The following is a 20,508-nucleotide window of genomic DNA, read 5'->3' on the forward strand; positions in this document are numbered from 1 at the left end:
CCCGCCCCTTAGGCTCATCGAGCCTCCTGAGTCTCGAACCCCCCACCTCGAACTCCACTCCCCCACACCGGCGCGCCCACCCCCAGTCCTCCTGGCCCCCTCCGCTCGCTGTTTCTCCTAATCTCACCCTTCCCCCTTCTGGGCGGGCTAGGATCGTTGCCAAGGAAACAGGACTACCTCCAGTTTCCAGAGGCACCGCCCCTCCCTCCCAGGGAACTCACCGATTGGTCGGTGCAGCGCGTGCTTTCACCGTCCCGCCTCCTCCCACTACACCAACTGCTAGGCGTTAATGGTCGCCAGGGAACGCGAGGCACCTTTCTGATTGGTTGCAGGGTGCGCAGGCCGGTTCCACCTCTTCTGTGCTTCAGAAGTGCTAGCGGGAGGAGTGGGAGGGACGTCCCTGGCGTCTCCCTTCTTGTCGAGCCTGTGCTTTCAGACATTTTCCCGCCCTCGTTTACCCTTCATTAGGTTTTATCTTTCTGAAGAATGAAAGACAAGGCATCTGAGGAAGACACCCTTGAATCCCCAGTCTCTTCTCTCACTCTCTTTCCCAGCACTTTCCTTCTTCCCACAGGTTCCAGGTGCCGAAGTGGCCAGTCGGGGGGGATCCTGCCGCAGAAAGAAGGTTGTTTCCTCTTCTGTTACCCTGCCTCTCCCCTCCACCTTCCCCAAAGACTGAGTTTAACTCAATCCCTTGGAGCCTTTGTCCCTGGTTCCTGGATTTTCTCAGGAGTGGAAGTGGATAGGAGAGAACCACTCTCCAGTCCTGTCTGACTTGGATAGAGGCTTGTAGAGGAAGGGAACCTGAGAAACACTGCCCTAGGTGCAGCTTTGAATCAAAGGAAAAGTGACCCTGGAAAGACAATTTAATAGGATCCAGTTCTTGTCCTTCTACTACCCTTGCTGCTGAAACTAGTTGGTAGTGTTCTTTCTTTTTTTTTCCCGGTACGCGGGCCTCTTACTGTTGTGGCCTCTCCCGTTGCGGAGCACAGGCTCCGGACGCGCAGGCCCAGCGACCATGGCTCACGGGTCCCGCCGCTCCGCGGCATGTGTGATCCTCCCGGACCGGGGCACGAACCCGTGTCCCCTGCATCGGTAGGTGGACTCTCAACCACTGCGCCACCAGGGAAGCCCTGGTAGCGTTCTTGACAATTAATGAACCAAATTCTCTCTGTGGGAGTGATGCAGGAACCATAGATTGTGTTTTCTTGTTGCCTTACCAGACAAAGGAAAGGAGGAAACTACTTAGGAGGAAAGATGGCATCTTCCATTATCCTGAAAGGAGATGAGAACAAGAATTTGGAGAATTCCAAAGGAGAAAAGGCTGGAGAGACGCGATCTCAGTTCTCAGTAGAGGCTTACAGACAGAATCACAGATAGAGATACCTTCCTACAAATAAAGCAGGAGTCCTTTTCTGCCCTCCAGAGGATCAGCTTCCAGCTCCATGCCTCTCTCCCATCCCACTGTCTGTCCTAAAACCTTCATGAAGAATGGCTCACAGGGTCCAGCACTAGAGGGCCCACACGGGCAGAACACCCTACAAGTGCAGTGATTATGGGAAGAGCTGGACCTGGGCCACCTCCTGGTCATCCCCAAAGCACACAAATGAGAGACAAAAGTCTCCTTCATGAGACACTTTTCTCTGACCTCCTACCTGCTTACCCACCAGAAAATTCCCACAGGAGAGCAGCCGTCCCCTGCAAAGTATGTGGCGAGTCCTCCAGCCCCAGCTCTGACATGGTCCCTGCCTGCACTCTTCATAGCGTGGGCCACAAGCCCCACGAATAGCAGAAGTTCGGCCAGGGCTTCAGTCTGCTCTGGCACCAGTATTTCCATGTGGAAATTCAGTCTCACTCGTACCTGGCTGACTTCCAGGCAGCCTTCTCCAGCACCTATCCTCTCTATGCAATGGACCTTCGAGAGGCAGCCAGCCTCTGCCGGCCACATGCCCATAGCAGGGATAGGCTCTAAGCACAGGGAAGACTCTGATGAGGGTTCCAACTTGACCAAGTGCATGTCCTGAGTTGGGCAGCCACTTTGTCCACAGCATCATCCCTCAATGTGCAGCAGCACTGGGGCAGTGTGCAGCCACAGTTCATGGTCCAACCAACTTGGCCCACACCCAAGAGAGTCCTGACAAAGGTTCTGTGTGAGAGGGGCTTCTGTGTGATCTGCTTCCTCCCTGCATGCAAAGGACAAGCCCTCTAAGAGGGCTTCTGTCAGATGCTACAAGAGATGCCCAGGTATATTCAAGAAGCTTTGAGGTACCCAGAAAGAGACCAATCATGACACAGGCCCCTTTGGGAAGAACAAAGGAAATGGGAGTCTTTGTGTATGGCGAAGTCATCAGCTGGCCTGACACATTTGGAACAGGCCCTGACACCAACCCCTACTCTTGTAACGCTAAGAGCAGCTAGAAAATAACATTTTTACGTTCAGAGCAGTGGTTCTCTCAGACTTCAGCAGCCATAAGATTCCATTGCTGGAGAGACAATAGACTAGGGACAGGGCCCAGGGAGCTAGCTGCATTTTGAAGAGATAACTGCATGTGATTCTGTGGCAGAAAGGCCTTACTTTGAAAAATATTGGCCTAGAGCAGGTTTTAGCTTCTGAGTCATAAACGTCTTTGCATGCACTGTTCCTAGAAAGATACACATAAACAAATATTCCCCCCAAATTTAGGGGTCTTTGGAGCTCAGATCAATACTTATCCTTTACATGGCTTGGACAAACTAGGAAGGGGCCATGTGGTCATGGCCTTGACCTCTCACTCTGGCCATGTGGATGGGGCTCATGTTTTCATTGATGCAGACAAGCATTTCTCCTGATGCACCAATGAAGCCCTAGGAAAACCCTCTTCCTGGCTTAAATTGCTTCAAGGGCTGAGCCTCAAAAACCTGTGGTAGTGGAGAGAAAAGGGAGCCTTACCTTTAGGGGGAGTATCCGTGCCAAGGAGTGAGGAGCCAAGAAGGGGGTGAGGCTGAGGCTTAAGCGTTCCATGATACTCAAATATTAAGTGGGGGGGAAATTGGGTCACGAGGGCAGGAAGCAGAGGAGTTGGTTCTGGTTTGGGGGCCCTACGCAAGTCTTGAAAACTTAAGCGCACTCAGAGAAAGTAGTAATTATACCTTTAATTGGCAAGCTCAGACAGGGTCCAGATCTGGCTTTGAGGCTGACCTGAGAAGTGGTATTGCAGGCTGAGTTTCCCCCAGGCAGTGCTGAGGGGCAGGGGAAGGATGGGTTGGACACTGGCTTCTCTAGGGGAATAAAAGCTGGTACAAAGGTAGCTACTACTGCCAAGGTGCCTCTCCTCACTTCCAAGGTGCCTCTCCTTAACTCCCACATTCCCCCTGTGACAGGTGGCATATGAGCCAATCCTCCTGGTGAAGTTTAGTCTAAGAGAGATCTTGGTGGGGTCAGATTGGAAGATTAGGTTGGAATCAAGTCAGTCCATCACTTTACCTTAAGTGTCTTTTCCCCAAGTTTTGTACCTCTTCCTATAGAAGTTTCTTTAGGTTGACAAATCTGGTTTCTTCCTAAGGCCAGACACAGGCTGAGTTCTCAGAAGGGAAGTGCACACAGGCCACCGAGGACATAAGTCTTTGCTACTTCTACTTGAGGGGAAGGGTCATCCTAACCAGAGGCAAGAAAGGGTCTGCACATGGCTGGCTGCTTCCATCACCTGGACAAGGCTGGACTCTGAGCACAAAGGAATGAGTGGTAGATGGATGATGGAGTCACAGGGTGATGGGGGAGGGATTCTGTGCAGAGCTTGGGAATATAGAATAGTACAGTTCCCTCTGGCCACTAACCCCAAATGTTCCAGGCCTTGTCCCCCTTTGCTGGTGATGGAGGTCCTGAAGAGAGTGAAGATGCGAGCTTTGCTTTTGTTGGCCCTGGAACTCTCATCTAAGGCTGCTTTCTCCCTTGCCTTGTTGGCTATGTGGCTGTTTTGTCACTCATCTTGTACCTGGGCTTCACTAACACTGGGCTGCTCTGTCCCTAGTATAGGTCAGTGCCTGGGTGTCATCTCAGAGAGGGGGGAGATGCTTCCAGAACCCTGGCTGAGACACTGACAAGGAACTCAGGAGTGGTATGGTAAAGACAGCAGGAAACAAAGAATCCTAGCATCTCACTCTGTGTGTGACCTTGGACAGGTTGCTCAGCTTTCCCCAGTCTCAGTGTCCCCAAATGCAAAAAGATGGAAAAGCTAAGATCTCTTCCAGTTCAAAAATGTGATGAGGCCCTCCTGGCTGGGCCTAGAATAGCAAAGCCTGAGCCATAGGGCTCTCCGAGGGAGGCCCAAGGAGTACTAGAGGGGTCTCTCAGGCCCCTGCCCTTCAAAAACAGGAAGTGCAGGTCAGCTGAGTGGTGCTGAGGTGGAGACACCACTCCATTTGGGGCAAAACATTCAGTCTTGACTGCCTCTTCCTGATGGGCTGTCCTCTCCAAGCAAGATGCTTCCTTCCATATGCAATTATGAGGGAGAAATGAGTTGATGGACAAGACAGTACTTTGTAAACCATAAAATGCAATACGAGCCAAGATCTAACATAAAGCCTCCTTTTACTTCTCTCCTGCCACCCTTTTACAAATATGCTCTCTACCTGAATCCCTGATTCAAGAACAATTGAATGCTGTAGACTACAGTTTGCAAACTCAAATGACTACAGGAACCCAACAGGTCATGGAAATGAGTAGCAAAATGCCAGATGGAGAGGGCCTGCTTTGCCAGAGATGTTGGCGAGCCATGATGAGTGCCAGCTGACACTGGTCAGGAGGTGACAAGGAGTGGCAGGCATGCTGAACTGGAGAGCCTGGTCTCCATCCAAAGGGGCAACTGCCCCTCAGCTCCCACCAATTGTGGTTTTGTGGGAGCTCAGGTGGAGTTGCCAAATCTTCGGATTTTTCAGGAGAGGCCAGAAACCTGGTTTTCTGTGTGAAATATCCTGATTTTTAAATCTTAACCAATAACTCATAACATTTAAAAATGCTGGCTGGGCTAAAAAAAAAAAAAAATTAAAGGCTGCTACAGACCACATTCAGTACCCAGCCATCAGTTTTTAACTTCTGCAGTAAAGTCAGTGGGTAAAACAAAGTTCTCCACCTCAATCCTCTTAGAAACAGCCTTTTCTTCCCCACAGTGAAAGTCTAGTGGGGGTTCTAACCTCAGCCCTAACTCAGCAAAGGGGGCTTCTAGAGTCTGGGACAGTAGGGAACAAGGTATCAGCAGATGAAGCTCGTGAGGGCCTAAGATGAAACAGTCCTCCTCCCCCAGGTCCAGCTCTGGCTGGGAATTCTGTGGCCTCTCCGGGGCTGCCAGAGTTTCAGGCCCCTGAGGCCACCCTGGGCCTCAAACAATGTCTAGATCTTCACTCTTTGCCTTGTCACTGTTGAGGCCATCACCCACACTCCTGGAATATCTCTGGGTAGTGCTGGAAGCCCACGGGTGGGTCCAGGTCCCCTCGGCCAGAGGCCAGGGGTACCGGCAACCCACTGGCACCCCGGCCCCTGCGCCGCCCCGCCCCGGGCCGATGGACCCACTGGTGCTTGGCCATGGCTGACTTCTGGCCGAAGCACCTGCCGCATTGTGGGCAGGCGTAGGGGCGCTCGCCACTGTGGGTGCGCCGGTGGGCTGCCATCTCGGAGCTCTGCCGGAAGCAGCGCCCGCAATCTGGGCATGGATAGGGCTTCTCGCCCGTGTGGGTGCGCACGTGGCGCCGGAGGTCTGAGGCGTGGGCGAAGGCGCGGCCACAGTCGGGGCACGGGAAGGGGGTCTCGCCGCTATGGACCCGCTGGTGCTGGTACAGGGCGGAGCTCTGGCTGAAGCAGCGGCCGCAGTCAGCACAGCTGTAGGGCTTCTCGCCCGTGTGGACCCGGAGGTGGGTGGTGAGGGCGGAGCGCTGGGTGAAGGCCCGGCCACAGTCCGGGCAGCGGTGGGGCCGCTCCCCTCGGTGGATGGCCCGGTGCTTGCTCAGAGAGGAGGCCTGGCTGAAGCCCTTGCCACAGTCAGGGCAACTGAAGGGCTTTTCGCCCGTGTGCGTGTACAGATGCTCCACCAGGGTGGAGCGCCAAGCGAAACTCTTCCCGCACATGTAGCAACCGTGCCTCTGGTCTGCCCTGGGGACCGGGGGATGGGCACAGAGTGGTGGGCGACCCCGGCGAGGCACCTTCGATGGCTGCTCCCAACCATAAGAAAACCCAGCAGAAAAGGGTTTGAGAGCCGTCAGCCCGGGAGGCTGAGCGTCCACAGAAAGGATCTTCCCCAGTGCCTCGGTCCCTTCTCTTTGTCCTTTCTCTTCCTTGTCTCTGGAACCTGCTAGGAGATAAGGGGAGAGCTCAGACCCTGGCTTATCCTGGTCCCTGATTCCCACAGCCCACATGGGGACAGAGAAGCCTCTTAGATACAAGCACCTTCTGGACCCACAGCTGCCTCTGGGCCTCAGCTTGGTACAGGCAGGGAAGCTAGGAGTGACACATTTTCCTCAGCTGCACAGGATGGTAAGAAAAGCTGCAGAGACAGAGAGAGAGGGAAGGAACAGAGGCACAGTACATTCTACCTCAGGGCTGGGGAAATGAAGGTCAGAGGGATAACAATTTAGCTTGATCACGGAGGATGAGTGGATGGTAAGGATGCAGCACAAAGAGAGGCATGAAGGTGACTGGCATTGACAAGTTCAGAGGGGCTGGGCACTGTGTAACAGGTGGACAGGATAAGTGGAGGAAGAAAGCCGTGCAAGCCAAGAGAAAGGAGGCTGCTACAAAAATACAACAAAAAGGAAGTAAACTAAAACAGAGGAGGTGGCAGAGGAGCTAGAGAGCAGGCAAACAGCAGACGAGGTGACGCGGAGCTCCAAGGAGCTTAGAGACCAACTAGATGTGAGGGGCTCAGATACCGCGGAGCTGGGAGTGGAGAGGCAGGTATGCCTGGGTCACACTCACAGCCCCTTTCTAGGCTGAATCCAGAGCTAGGCAGGGACCAGGCATAACAACCTTAGCTGGGAAAGCAATTCAGGGAGGAAACTGATGAGCAGGTAAGGAGTTGGCAGAGGGTAGCAGGATGGGTCAGACCCAGAGGAAGTCCCCACGGGACAAAGTACCCACTACTTCACCTGTGTCTGCTTCTCTAAGACACTCTCCCGTCTCAGGATCCCGGGCATCTGGACCCCACAGTTCGGCCTCTTCCTCCACCCAGGAGATGAGGGCTGGCTTGGTGCCTCGGAAGCCTGGGGGAGAAGAACGCAAAGCCCACGCTGCGGGGGAAGCCGCCGCCCAGGGTCGCGACTTTCTGGGGCCTCCCACTCCATGTGCAGGACCCAGAGGTTGGGCGGGGTGGACGGGGTTGTGGGCGCAGGCGAGCAGGTGGAGCCTCACCGAGCGCGCCCAGGTGGCCGTAGGTCTCCCGCATCACGTCCCGGTACAGGGCCCTCTGCGCGGGCCGCAGACACCCCCACTCCTCCGGGGAGAAGTACACGGCCACGTCCGCGAAGCTCAGGGGCTCGGGTGTCCCCCACTGGCGCCCGGCCCCGTTAGGTTCCCGCGCGGGGAGCGGAGCCGGGGGCGGCGCCATCGTAAGTGCCACCCCGGCGGCGGGCCAGCGCCAACCCTACCCGCCGGGGTCCGCGGAGCCTCCGCGATCCAGAACGCTCCGTGGCCCGGCCCGAGGGTCGGGGCGCCGTCGTGAGGCCGGGAGACCAGGGACGGCCCCTCGAGGGCCCACGGGGAAGGCTGAACACTAAGAGCGCGTGGCTGAAGGTGCACCGAGAACCAGAACTGGAAGATGCCTTCCTAAGAGATGGCGGCAACGCGGCCCCGCGAACTTCGCTCCCGCGCCATCGTGCCCAGATGACGCCGCCCCGGTGTCTCCAGGTGGCTTTGTCTTCGAGCCCTCAGCCAACATGGCTGCGGCGGCTACAGGCGCCCGAGGAGGCGCTGCCACCAGCCCGGAGGCGGCGTTCCCCAGAGCTTGGCGCCCGGCCCCGGAGGCGCGGCGGCCCGGCTTCCCCGCCGGGTCCCCGCGCCCGTCGCGCTGGAGGCGCAGCCGCGGCCCCGCCCAGGTTTGGAACAGCGACCTCCAGTCCAGACCCCAGGCCGCTCCACGCTGTTAATTCAGACGTTCAATTTCGTCGCTGGCCATCACTGGGTGACAGCAGGCTTCCCCCAATGTTGAGGGTAAAAAAAAAATGGAGCGGGTAAAAGAAACTTCTCTACTGGAAGCTTGATAAGCCTGAAATTATGGGAGCTTCTGTTTCAGGAGATCGTGGGGGCGACTGGGGAAGAGTAGGGTGAGGTCTGAGAAAGGTCGGAAGGACCCTCTTTCTGTAAGCTTACGCTCCCCCGACATGCCCTACAGGACGTCTCCCGAACATCTCTTTACCTCTAGCTCAAGCTTGGCTCCTGAGCTCCTGATCACAGAGCCACCTGCCACCTTGCCCCGGCATGGATGGCCCACAAGCACCTCGTGGCTCAAACTGAACTCATCCCTTTCTTCCCATAACCTGCCCCTCCTGGGGTCTTTGTCTTAGCAAATGGCACCAACTCTCTCCAACATTTCTACCTCCAAACCCTCTCTCTCACCGGACACATTTATTGACTGTCTAGTCTGTGCTTCCCACAAGCCTTCATAAATACCCTGCCCTAAGAAGCCTTGATATTTTTCCTTTGGCCACTTAAATCAGTCACAGCATTTCACACACTTCATGGACATGCACTTCACATCTTCAGCAGCTCTGGTGTCTGCTCTGGAGCTCTTGTCTGTTTGCCTCCTTCCAAAGGCCCCCCTGAGGCTTCCACCTGACATCCTGTACCCAGTGGCTGCTTCTCCCTAGGGGAGCTGGGCAAGTAAAGAGTTGATCTCAGCAGGAGGGAAGGGGAAGACTTAAAACTTGGGAGGGGTCAGCCTGGCCAAGGAGAGAGGCTTGTTGCAGGGTGGTCCGTGGAGCGTAAGGACTAAGGGTGCAGAGTTGCCCAGGGGCTCAACCCCAGCAAGTTCTCTTAGCCTCTCAAGCCCCCTGAAGGACACAAAAGAAATTAGAAAATTTCCATTAAGAGTAATGGCTTTTTGTCACCTGTCAGTGCCCATCCCTATCACACACTGGAAGAGCCCTGGGTAGTGCTGAAAGCTCGCAGGGGGGTCTGGACTCTCCTGGAGAAGAACCCTGGGCAGAGTCTGCACTCCTGGGTCAGACCCTGAGGACCATGGTACCAAGCTGGTGGGTCTATTAGTGGCCTCTGGCTGAAGCACCTCCCACTGTGGGGACAGTAGTAGGCCTGCTTGCCTGTGTGAGTCACAAGTAGCATGAGAGGTACTGCACTAGCTGCAAGTAAAGGGTCCCTCTCCAGAGTGCACTGCGCCGGGACTTCCCTGGAGGTCCAGTGGTTGGGTCTCTGTGCTTCCACTGCAGGGGGTACAGGTTCGATCCCTGGTTGGGGAACTAGGATCCTGCAAGCTGCATGGTGTGGTCAAAGAAAACAACACAAAACAGAGCGCACTGGGCCAAGTTGAAGGTAAAGGTAAAGCATGACTGCACTTGGTGTGGGGATGAGGGTGTGGTGTGAGTGCCAGGTGTTGAAGCTGGGCACAGACTGAGGGCCTGGGAAAGTCCTGACTACAGGGAGCCTTGGCCACAGGCTCCAAGGCCACGTCAGTGTCTCTGACCCCAGAGCCTCACGACAACTCCCAGATAGACTTCTGCTCACCCCTTCCAAACGTATCATTTTTCTGAGCTGGGAAACATAGCAGATTCAAAACTTACCATTTTTCCTGTTAACTCTCCAAGGCCTACGTATGTTCAGATAATAGAATCAACCTTCACAATGACAGAAGCATTCAGATGGGTACCCAGCCCTGGAAGCCCCCTTCTAGACTGTATTGGCCAGTTGAGGGCTCCCAAGTCAGGGACATTCCCACCCACTCCAGGGCTAACCAGAAGAGATACTCTCAACCAGAAGGGCAGCTGTTATAGGAACCAGGGACCTGGAAGACAGATGAACTGTCTCCATCCTAAACTTGAATTCACACACTGCCACTAACCTACGGTCTGGATGATTCATACAGTGTGACCTAATCATGTGACCACTTGGATGCCTCAAAGCCAATTAAGTGAGAAAGAGAAGGTCAAGATTGCAATCTCCAGTGGGTGTCATAAATTCAGGTCAGTGAAAATTAGTAATGCCAGCAGTAAAGAACATATAGATGGTGTTTCTTGCTCAACAAACGTTTTCCCTTACAGTGGACACTGGGACATCACCTCCACTTCCCATCTTTCTGGCTTTCTCTCAGGCTTCCTCCTCCAGAGGATCCTGAGCACCTGTACCCCACAGCTGGGTCTCCTGCTCCACCCATTTGATGAGGGCTGGTTTGGGGTCTGGCAAAACTGGGGAAGAACCCTAATCATCCAATAAACAGTTCTTAAGACTACCTACGCATGCATTTAATGAAAATGTATTGGGCATCTCATGTGTGCCAGGCATTGTTCTAGATGTTCCAGGTATTAGAGACATTGGTGAACCAAGATAAAGTACCTGCTCTAAGAGAGATACCAGGTAGGAGCTTTGCTGGCACAGGTGCAGAGAGGACCTTTGGGCAGATTGTACTCAGGGCTACAGAGATGGACACAGAGCTGCAGCTTAGAGGAGACTTCCAGCACAGGGCAGAAGAGCTCCAGGAGGAATTTCATTTCTTTTCTTTCTTTCTTTCTTTCTTCCTTTCTTCCTTCCTTCCTCCCTCTCTCTCTTTTCTTTCTTTCTAATTTTTATTAGAGTATAGTTGATTTCCAATGTTGTGTTAGTTTCAGGTGTACAGTGAATCAGTTACACATATACATATAACCACTCTTTTTTAGATTCTTCTCCCATATAGGCCATTACAGAGTATTAAGTAGAGTTCCCTGTGCTATATATACTAGGTCCTTATTAGTTATCTATTTTATATATAGTAGTGTATATATGTCAATCTCAGTTTCCCAATTTATCCCTCCCCCCCAAGGAATTTCTTGAAGATGGCATTTGAGAAGGGCATTGAAGGGTGTTAGAGTTGGAGGTCAGTGTATAACACAGCCGAATAGCAAGAACAAAGGCTCATTAAGCTAGAAGCATGTCCAAAGAACAAAGATTCTACTTAGCTGCAGTCAAGGAGATGGCTTGTCTGTAGGGAAAGATCTGGTTTGAGTCCGTGGAGGTTAGTGTGCCATGCGCCTTTAAGGCCGGTACAGGTTCTGAACTTTTTTTAGAAGTTTTTGCAGTGTTGAAATCTAACCGGAGAGGGTCACTTATGAATTTAGGCTGATCTGGCGAGGATGCCGGGAAACAGAGTCCCTCTCTGTTGGAGTCAGGCTCAGTGGATTCAGGCACCTGGCCCTGTTCGTCCCACCCACCCGCTTCCCTTTTCAGAGATCCGGGACACTGGATCTCACCGAGCACGGTCAGGTTAAGGTATGCCACCGCAGACATCCCCACTCCTCGGGGAAGAAATACAGGGCCACCTTCACGAAGCCCGTGGCCCTCAGCCTTCTCCCAGCTCCTTCCCCCCCGGCCTTCACCGGCACCTGCGCAGGGAGCCCAGAGCAGGGCCGGGGACGGAGTCTTGGGCTCACCCCCATATCCCCGGGTTGGGACGCTGGTGATTCGGCCTGCGGTGCTGGGCGGGCGTGGGTCCCTCCGGGCCCAGACGACCGGAAGTAGCTTTGGTTGGGGCCACTCTAGGATGGCGGGAAACGGCTCGTTACGCGAACTCGTTGGTCCCAGGGCTGGGAAATGAAGAAGCCCTCAGAAGAGATGGTGGCACTCTACCGTCCTTCTACTTTAGCGAAAGGCATGTAACAGCTTCAGTGTCGGCCTGGCGTTGATGATCTGGTATACTCCCCCCTCGAGTTGTCTTCTCTTACTGTTCCGCTAGTGGCTTTGCAAGGGCCTGTTGCCCGTAGTTAAGATGGCCGCAGCCGCTTCGGCGCCCGCGCTCAGGTCGGGTGGGTGAAAGGTGAGGCGCGGGTGCAGGCGCGGGTGCAGGCGCGGGTGAGGGAGGGCTGGCGGCGGCGAGGGGTTTGGGAGACGGGGACGCTGGGCTAGGAGTGGAGGGGCTGTCCGGCCAAATGTCCTCTTCCCAATCCCCGCAAGAAGGCCCACTCAGTGACCCGGTCATTAAAATATATTTTTTTATTATTGGCAAACTAATTCATTTCTCAGGTTTTTGGGTTTTGTTTTTTCATTTACAAGGTACATAAGAATATTCAGTGAATGTCCTCTCCCCCAGCCCCCCACCATTCCTCTAATAGTTTCTTAAATATCCCTACAGTGATTGTGCCTTATAGAGATAGTCTGTTTGTCTATAGTACTTCCACACATTTACTAGCTCTTACTGAGGACACCGGGCCGAATGCCTCTCAGTCCCTTAGAGTTCAGTCATTTTATAGAAGGGAACTGAAACCCAGTTAGGACCCAAGGTCAGGAGGCCATTAGTGACTCAGGGTTTTCAGACTCCTAATGCGAGCCTTTCCACCGCCTCCTGGCGCTGCCTCCTCCAGGCTACCGGAAAAGTAACATGAATGCTTCAAATTTACTGGCCCCTGCTGACATTGTGAAACAAACTGGATTCTCGTTATTGTCATTATTGTTGTATAAAAAGTTAGACGAGGGACTTCCCTGGTGGTGCAGTGCTTAAGAATCCGCCTGCCAATGCAGGGGACATGGGTTCAATCCCTGGTCCAGGAAGATCCCACATGCCGCGGAGCAAATAAGCCCGTGCGCCACAACTACTGAGCCTGCGCTCTAGAGCCCACGAGCCACAACTTCTGAGCCCACGTGCCACAACTACTGAAGCCCGGGTTCCTGGAGCCTGTGCTCTGCAACAAGAGAAGCCACGACAATGAGAAGCCCGCGTACCGCAACGAAGTGTAGCTCCAGCTTGCCGCAACTAGAGAAAACCCACGCACAGCAACGAAGACCCAACGCAGCCAAAACTAAATAAAAATTTAAAAATAAACATTTTAAAAACAAAAAGGTTAGGGACTTCCCTCATGGCCCAGTGGTTAAGACTTCACCTTCCAATTCAGGGGGCACAGGTTCGAGCCCTGGTTGGGGAAGTTCCACATGCTGTTGGGCGTGGCCAAAATAAAATGTTAAAAAAAAGAAAAAAGTTAGATGAGTTACTGGATGACAGGACTCATTTGCTTTCATGCTCCATCTGAATATGCTTCCATTTCCAAGCTCCCCTAACAGAACAGTGGCCGACTATGCAAGAGCTGCAGTTGGTTCTGTGATGTGACTAAGACATTAATAATATTAGCTTATCTTGATCGATCACTTACTGCATGCCAAACTCTGTTCTAAGTGCTTTTGCCTGTTAACTCAACCCTCACAACACTTCAGAGATAGGTACCCTTCTGGATCAGGAAGCTGAGGCGCAGAGGAATGACCTTGCCCCAGGCCACACAGCTAGTGAGGGTTCTGACTCCAGAACACATGCCATGATGTCTCCAATTATTGAAGGCACAATGTCAGCAACCAGAGACAGGTGGGATTTTAGGCCAGGTATGCAGTTGTAATGTGGGGTAGGGCAAGAAGCAGGGACGTAGGAAGTCAGAAGAACTGCTTTTGGTCACCTATGCAATTCCATACTGTTGTATTAAATGTAAAGAGAAAAAATTAAAATGATGTGCTCTAAGCATTAAAAGGATTGTGTTTAGGGGTCAAGTCACGGGGAAAAAAATATATCATTCGAGTGTTTGGGAGGTATGTGAAATTGCCCTGCAGGAGGGTGACAGGCTTCACAAAAGGCACCCTGTAGCAGCTCTTGCTCAGGCCATTGCTGATTTAGGCCTGGGGTCTCCTACCTGGTCTCTGGGCATCCATCCCTTTGCCTTTCCCATCCATCCGGCACTGCAGCCTGGTGTAGTGAAAAGATCAAGAGCATCAGCTGAGAAATCGGGAGCTTTAGGTTCCAGGCTTGCCTCTGCCACTAACTCAACTGTGTGGTCTAAGCCAGGCCCTTCCCCTCTCCGGGCCTCAGCCTTTCTCAGGGTGTATTCTGTGGAACAGTATTCCCATGAGATAGGAACAAGTGTTCTTCCCCGTGCCCCAGAGAGTCCCCTCCCACCCTCGGTTTCCCAAACCCTGCTTCAAACATTGGACCAGACAGCTCCAAGAGCTCCCCGCCAGCTCCAAGATGCCACAGTCCACCCTGTCATCACCTCCAGGTCCACCCCAGGAACTGCTCCTCCATCCTCCTCACTCAGCCAGAAACCTTATCACGGTCCTGGTGCCCCTCTAATGACCCAGCCCCCATGTGCAGCCCTGGACAGGCCCTGTCCCTTCATCTTCCAGTGTTTACCTCCAGCCCTTCAACTACTCTCCATTTCCACTCTATCGCCCCCCTGCAGTCCACTCTCAGAGCAGTCAGAGTGAGTTTTTAAAATGCAAATCGGATTACCTTGACCCTTGACACTCTGCTTAAAACCCCCTAGTGGTTTAATCCCTAAAGTAGTCAAATTCACAAAGAAAGTAGAATGGTGGTTGCCAGGGGCTGGGGGAAGGGGGAATAGAGCATTATTGTTTAAGGGGTACGAAGTTTCTGTTGGGGAAGATGAAAAAGTTCTGGAGAGGGATAGGGGTGATGGTTGCCCAACATCGTGAATGTTGAGCAATGTTGGGCAATGTTAATGCCACTAAACTGAACACTTAAAAATATTTAAAATGGTAAATTTTGTTACATATATTTTACCACAAAACAAAAACAGAAATGATACAGTGGCTTCCCAGTATATTTAGAATCAGATCCAAACTTCACATCATGGCAAGCAAGAGCTCTGTGACCTGCCCCTTTCCCACTCCCCACACTCCTTCCCCTGCCTCCAAACTCATTTTCAGCACCTCACCCAAACTCATCCCTACCTCAGAACTTGGCACTTGCCGGCCCCTGTTTAGAAGCCCCTCTCTCCCACACCCTGTCCCCAGCAACCCCCTTATCCCAGCACCCACCCACCCCCGCCTCTGAAACCCTGCCCTCCCCCACTCCCACATCCTGTGACCCTACCCGGTTCCCCTTGGCTCCTTTTTTTTTTTTTTTTTTTTCTGACCACGCTGAGCGGCCCTTTGGTTCCTTCTCATCCTTTGGATCTCATCTCAAGCGTCTCCTCACCAAGGCCCGGCCTAGGTATCCCCCCCGCAACAGGCACTTCCAGTATGTCCTCTGTTTTAGTTCCTTTGTAGTGCTTGTTATTTGCAATTACAGTACCTTGTCTTATTTATGTACCGGCTTATCACTTGTCTCTCCCCACCCTACCCGAATGTAAAGTCCAAGAGGATGCCTATGTCTGTTTTCCTTGCTATACCTTGGCACTTAGAATAGTACCTAGTACATGGTAAATGCTTAGTAGATATTTTCTTGTTGTTTTTTGTTTGGTTCGTTGGTTTTTCTTTTCTTTTCTTTTTTTTTTTGGCTGCGTTGGGTCTTCGTTGCTGGGTGCAGGCTTTCTCTAGTTGCGGCGAGCAGGGGCTACTCTTCGTCGCAGAGCACAGGCTCTAGGCACACGGGCTTCAGTAGTTGCAGCATGTGGGTTCAGTAGGGGCGGTGCACGGGCTCTAGGGCACACGGGCTTCAGTAGTTGTGGCACACGGGCTTAGTTGCTCCACAGCATGTGGGATCTTCCTGAACCGGGATGGAACCCATGTCCCCTGCATTGGCAGGCAGATTCTTAACCACTGTGCCACCAGGGAAGTCCCTGTAGATATTTGTTAACTGGATAAACGAGAAAGAGCAGACAGCACTTGCCCTGTGCTGAGACAGCTCTGCTTGACACACTGTGCCTGGTTCTGCTCCCCCCTCCTCGGTGGCTCCTCCACTCTCCAGCTCCCCCTCCTCTTTGACTCGCCCCCTCCAGTACTGGTCACCCCTGGACCTTCACACCCTCCCACTCCTGATTGCCCCTTGTCCAGCGCCCAGGCTCCCTTGCTTACCTGTTCACAGCTCATGTTGTTCATTCACTGAGCCATGCAAATTCTATGGCAGAAGCCTCTCAGGAGTATCTTTCTTCCCAATTCCAAGGTCAGCAAACAAGAGCAACTGAAAGAAAGAGTCTTGCTTTCTAGCTTTGTCCCACTCCTGATCGCTTCTACCTGGGGACAAACGCCAAACAGATCTCTCATGTGCAGGCTCTTCCCACGGAACACACTCCACACTGTTTGACAAAGACATCATTTTTTTTTTAAGAATATTTATTTTTTTTAATATTTATTTATTGGCTTCATTAGGTCTTAGTTGCGGCACGTGGGCTCTTCCTTGTGGTGCACAGGCTCTCTAGTTGTGGTGCATGGGCTTAGCTGCCCCGCAGCTTGCAGGATCTTAGTTCCCTGGCCAAGGATCAAACCGGCGTCCCCTGCATTGCAAGATGGATTCTTAACCACTGGACCACCAGGGAAGTCCCGGCAAAGACATCTGATGGGACCTGTCAAACAGCCTTGCTACTGCTCGGGGATTTTCTATGGCTCCTCAGTGCCTACAGGGTGAACTCCAAGGTCCCCGCTGGGATCCTTGGTCCTCCCAGATTGGTCCCACTTCTCCGGCTGCATCTGTCATCCATTATTCTTTACTTTCAATCTTTATGTTTCAATCAAGTGGAACTGCCAACCATTCCCTATACATGCCCATCCTGGTTGAAATCTTTCTCATCCTTCAAGGCTAGTTTGAACCACCTCCTCCAGAAAACCTTCCTCGGTCTCCTCTTGGTCCTCCTCACATATTATTTTGTGTTGTATTTGAATAATAACAATAACCGATGTTTATTAAACACTAATATTCAAGGCACCATTCTGTGTTATCTCATTTAATCGTTATGTCAGTCTTATGAGGTAGGTGCTATTATTATCCAGGTTTTATAGATGAAGAAACTAAGGCAGGGAGAGGTAACTTGGAGCAAGAAGTCATTTGCCCACGACTGCAGAGCTATAAAGCAATTGAGTCAGGATCTGAACCCAGACAGTCTGACTCCAGAACCCATGTCCTTAACCTTTACTCCATGCTGTGTCCCTCTTTTATCCTTTTTAGGAAATAAGGCTCCTTCGCTGCTTCCTCTGCCTAAAAATCTCACTACATACCAATTCCTCTTAATGCTATGGGAAGCACAACCACCTCCTTCTCCAAGCTACACTTCCTGGCATATCACCAACCAGGATGGGTTAAGTGGTGCCTCTGGACTTCCTCCATCACAGCCCAAATCACTGTTTTGAACATTGGACTTGAGTCAGTGTCCCTGGCGCCCTGCACAAAACCCGTCTTCAGACGGTGTTTGCTGAATAAAGGAAATTAGCCTTCCTCATCTTGGGATTCCCTCATCACCTGGCAGTCTCTCCAACAGAAGCCACTCAATATATGGTCACTGAATGTTGACTGCCAAAGGTCTCTGGCCTTGGCGGGGCTCTCATTTTCCTGCTGAGACTCCCCCAGACAGGTGAGACTGGCTCCTTCACTTCACCCTCACCTGAGCCCCTGACCCCTGTTCTGCCCAGATCTGACTGCTCATAGGAAGTGGTAGATATGTGTGGGCACAGTGCCAGTTTCCAGCTTTCCTGCTTTGTAGCGGTGAAACTTTGATCCTCAGTTTACTCATCTGTGAAACACAGCTGTTGCTATCCATCCCTGCCTCCTTAGCAGACTTCTTTTCATGGTCTGAAGTGTAAAATATCGACAAGCATTTTCAATTGTGTTTCAACAAACGTTTATTGCACATTTACTGTGTCATACATATTGTTACAATTTCAGTCTTCACACTAACTCTTTGAGGTAGATATTATTATTATTTTTTGTGGTACGCGGGCCTCTCACTGCTGTGGCCTCTCCCGTTGCAGAGCACAGGCTCCGGACGCGCAGGCTCAGCGGCCATGGCTCACGGGCCCAGCCGCTCCGCGGCATGTGGGATCTTCCCGGACCGGGGCACGAACCCATGTCCCCTGCATCGGGGCACGAACCCATGTCCCCTGCATCGGCAGGCGGACTCTCAACCACTGCACCACCAGGGAAGCCCGAGGTAGATATTATTGATCCTCATTTTACAGATGAAGGAGCTGAGGCTCAGGGAAAGCATGTGACTTAACAGCTACGCCTTGGGGGCAAGTTGCAGAGACTAGGTCTGCACCCGGTATTTCTGTATTCTTTCCACCCACTCCACTGCCTGAGCCTCCTGTTGGTGTCAGTTACCCGCGACTAGACCATGCCCTACATCTGAGGCCTCCTCCTCGGCCTTAGTCCCCCAGAGCATTTACCTCTGCTGCAGATAAGCAGCGGGGATTTTTTTTGGAGACAGTGTTTGCACATGATCTTGGCTGCACCTGCTACTGAGATAACACTTTGAGAAAAATCCAGCATGTCACTCTCTTCATTTTTTAAGAAAGACTAGGGAGAGGAGGTGTCAAGTTTAATCTCTGAATCTTTACAGGCACTTTTATTTTTACAGGTTTGGAAACTAGAGGGATCCTTGAGGGAAAACCAAGGGATGAATTTTGGGTCCCAAATTCCTGACTCAGGAGCCTCCCTCAGGGCCCAGTTAGTCCTTAGCGCTGAGGTCAGGCTCAAGCCCAGCCAGGGGGAGCCGCTCACCCGCACTCTTTAAAGATGTCCGGGTAGTGCCGGAACAACACCGGCGGGTCCCGGTCACCTCGGACTGGGGCCCGAGGCACAGCCCGGATTCCGGGCCTCCGGCCCCGCCGGCCCCCAGAGCAGGAGCGGTGGATCCACTGGTGCGCTTCCACGGCAAACTTCCTCTTGAAGCGCATGCCACACTCGGGGCAGGGGAAGGGCCGCTCACCCGAATGCATGCGCCGGTGGCTGACCAGCAGCGAGGGATAGGTGAAGCGGCGGCCGCAGTCTGCACACACGTGGCGCCGCTGGCTGGTCTGAGCATCTACACTGGGCACCAGGGCCGGGGGCTGCGCACCTGCACTCTGGTCACAGGCAGCTTTGCTGGGTGGCTCTGCTCTTGCCGAGGTTTTGCTAATGGTTGAGTCAAGGTTGTTTTTAACCAGCTCTTCAGGCCTCTCCTTCCTAGGAGTCTTTTCGGATCCTTTGGCTCCTGGCCCTGTCTTGGGTTCCTCTTCCTTTTTGTTTGGGGCATCTCCTAGGAAACAGGAATCAAGTTACATTTTAAAACACATTCGCTTATATCGTTTCAGGTTATAGGATGCTTTTACTTAAGGAAGTGCCAGAAAAGTACTGCCCAGTGATTGACACACAGGCTCTAAAGGATGGTAAACAGGGGTCAAATCTCTTAAGAGTGACTTATCTGGGCCTTGCTTCCTCATGTGTCAAACGGGAATCATAATGGTTTCTTTAGTTCACAAGTTTGTTGGGAGGATTAAATGAGTAAAAGCATCTTAAGTACTTAGTAAATGCTCAGTAAGCAATAGCAGTACTTCCCTGGTGGCGCAGTGGTTAAGAATCCGCCTGCCAATGCATGGGACACGGGTTCCATCCCTGGTCAGGGAAGATCCCACATGCCGGAGCAACTAAGCCTGTGCGCTACAACTACCAAGCCTGCGCTCTAGAGCCTGCGCGCCGCAACTACTGAGCCCGTGTGCTACAACTACTGAGCCCACGTGCCCCAGCTACTGAAGCCCGCACACCTAGAGCCCCTGCTCCGCAACAAGAGAAGCCACAGCGATGAGAAGCCCACACACCGCAAGGAAAAGTAGCCCCCCGCTTGCTGCAAATAGAGGAAGCCCGCGCGCAGCAATTAAAACCCAATGCAGCCTAAATAAATAAATAAGCAGTAGCTATTATTATGGTGGTTTCTCATTTTTTTGCAGGGTTAAGACATTTACAGAGGAGTAAAGATATTTGCTCAAGATCACTCTGCTGAGGGATGGTGAAAGAAGAAGAGCCAAGTTGTCAATTACTGGCCAATTACTGCTTTGCCTTGTTTGAGAATGTGAAAGGCAGACCTGAAGCTGCTTTCATTCTTAGGGGATTTTAGTTGTCCCTGAAAAGGGGAGAATGAACAGCGCTTCTCCCAGAGAGAGTCTCAGACTTGGGCTCCTGATTATCTTACTCTGGTCTCAACTTGACTACTGTACCAAATTCTGAAAAATTTGTATCAGGTCTGCCTCTTTTCCTTCTCCCGTATCCAACATCTGTTGACTCTTTCATTCCTTTAGGGATGCTGGAGGTGGCGATCTGAAAGAAAACACTGCTAGACAGGAAGCCCTGGAATACTGGGGTTGGGGGAAACTTGGGACCATCCCTCACCTCTCAGAGCTCCTCCCAGGCTTTCCCCCTCCTCAGGATCCTGGGCGGCGGGGCTCCAAGCCTCACTCTCCTGTTCCATCCAAGAGATGAGGGCTGGTTTGGGGCCTGGGAATCCTGGGAGAGAACAGGGATCACAGTGCTGGCCTGAGAGGCTGCCCTGGGAAGATGGCATCCCCCTGTCAGGGTGAGGTCACCTCCTCAGAATTTAGGATCAACCTGGACAGGGTCTGCAGTGCTCCTGCCTGAAGCAAGCGGATGCGAGATGGAAGGACTCTCG

The 20,508-nt window shown here is 52.5% G+C and overlaps 3 protein-coding genes and 2 long non-coding RNA genes across 7 annotated transcripts in view; 2 read left to right on the forward strand and 3 right to left on the reverse strand.

The window, feature by feature from the left end:
• Positions 1-127: 127 nt before the first annotated feature.
• On the forward strand, positions 128-5,025 carry LOC117200918 (uncharacterized). The gene is made up of 2 exons (XR_004482722.2): positions 128-625; positions 1,224-5,025. It is a non-coding gene; the product is annotated as an uncharacterized LOC117200918 (long non-coding RNA).
• ZNF764 (zinc finger protein 764) lies at positions 4,551-9,010 on the reverse strand. Of its 2 annotated transcripts, none has more exons than XM_012532724.3 (3): positions 7,376-9,010; positions 7,114-7,227; positions 4,551-6,320 (listed from the first exon to the last, which is right to left on the reverse strand). In XM_012532724.3, the coding sequence occupies exons 1-3, from the start codon at positions 7,569-7,571 to the stop codon at positions 5,404-5,406; spliced, it is 1,227 nt and encodes a 408-aa protein (XP_012388178.1). In that variant the 5' UTR covers positions 7,572-9,010; the 3' UTR covers positions 4,551-5,403. The 2 variants fall into 2 exon arrangements, with proteins under 2 accessions (XP_012388178.1, XP_004268738.1); XM_004268690.4 differs by having other exon boundaries at positions 4,551-6,317; positions 7,376-8,186.
• LOC125961551 (serine/arginine repetitive matrix protein 1-like) lies at positions 7,847-10,441 on the forward strand. Of its 2 annotated transcripts, none has more exons than XM_049700117.1 (3): positions 7,847-8,173; positions 9,406-9,508; positions 9,921-10,441. In XM_049700117.1, exons 1-3 carry the CDS (start codon positions 7,847-7,849, stop codon positions 10,031-10,033), a joined length of 543 nt encoding a protein of 180 aa, XP_049556074.1. In that variant the 3' UTR covers positions 10,034-10,441. The 2 variants fall into 2 exon arrangements, with proteins under 2 accessions (XP_049556074.1, XP_049556075.1); XM_049700118.1 differs by having other exon boundaries at positions 10,059-10,441.
• A 5,065-nt stretch (positions 10,442-15,506) lies between these two features.
• LOC125961553 (uncharacterized) lies at positions 15,507-16,585 on the reverse strand. Its single transcript, XR_007472428.1, has 2 exons — positions 15,953-16,585; positions 15,507-15,734 (listed from the first exon to the last, which is right to left on the reverse strand). It is a non-coding gene; the product is annotated as an uncharacterized LOC125961553 (long non-coding RNA).
• Positions 16,586-18,399: 1,814 nt separating this feature from the next.
• The window catches only part of LOC101272848 (uncharacterized), a 31,861-nt gene continuing 29,752 nt past the window's right edge, over positions 18,400-20,508 (reverse strand). Inside the window, exons 8-9 of the mRNA XM_049699407.1 lie at positions 20,232-20,345; positions 18,400-19,104 (exon numbers count right to left, since the gene is read on the reverse strand). Coding sequence (XP_049555364.1) covers positions 18,584-19,104; positions 20,232-20,345 — 635 coding nt within the window. The 3' untranslated portion in view covers positions 18,400-18,583. The remainder of the gene's footprint in view (positions 19,105-20,231; positions 20,346-20,508) is intronic.

The sequence above is a fragment of the Orcinus orca genome, chromosome 16 (assembly GCF_937001465.1).
Source record: "Orcinus orca chromosome 16, mOrcOrc1.1, whole genome shotgun sequence".
In the NCBI taxonomy this organism is placed as follows: Eukaryota; Metazoa; Chordata; class Mammalia; order Artiodactyla; family Delphinidae; genus Orcinus; species Orcinus orca.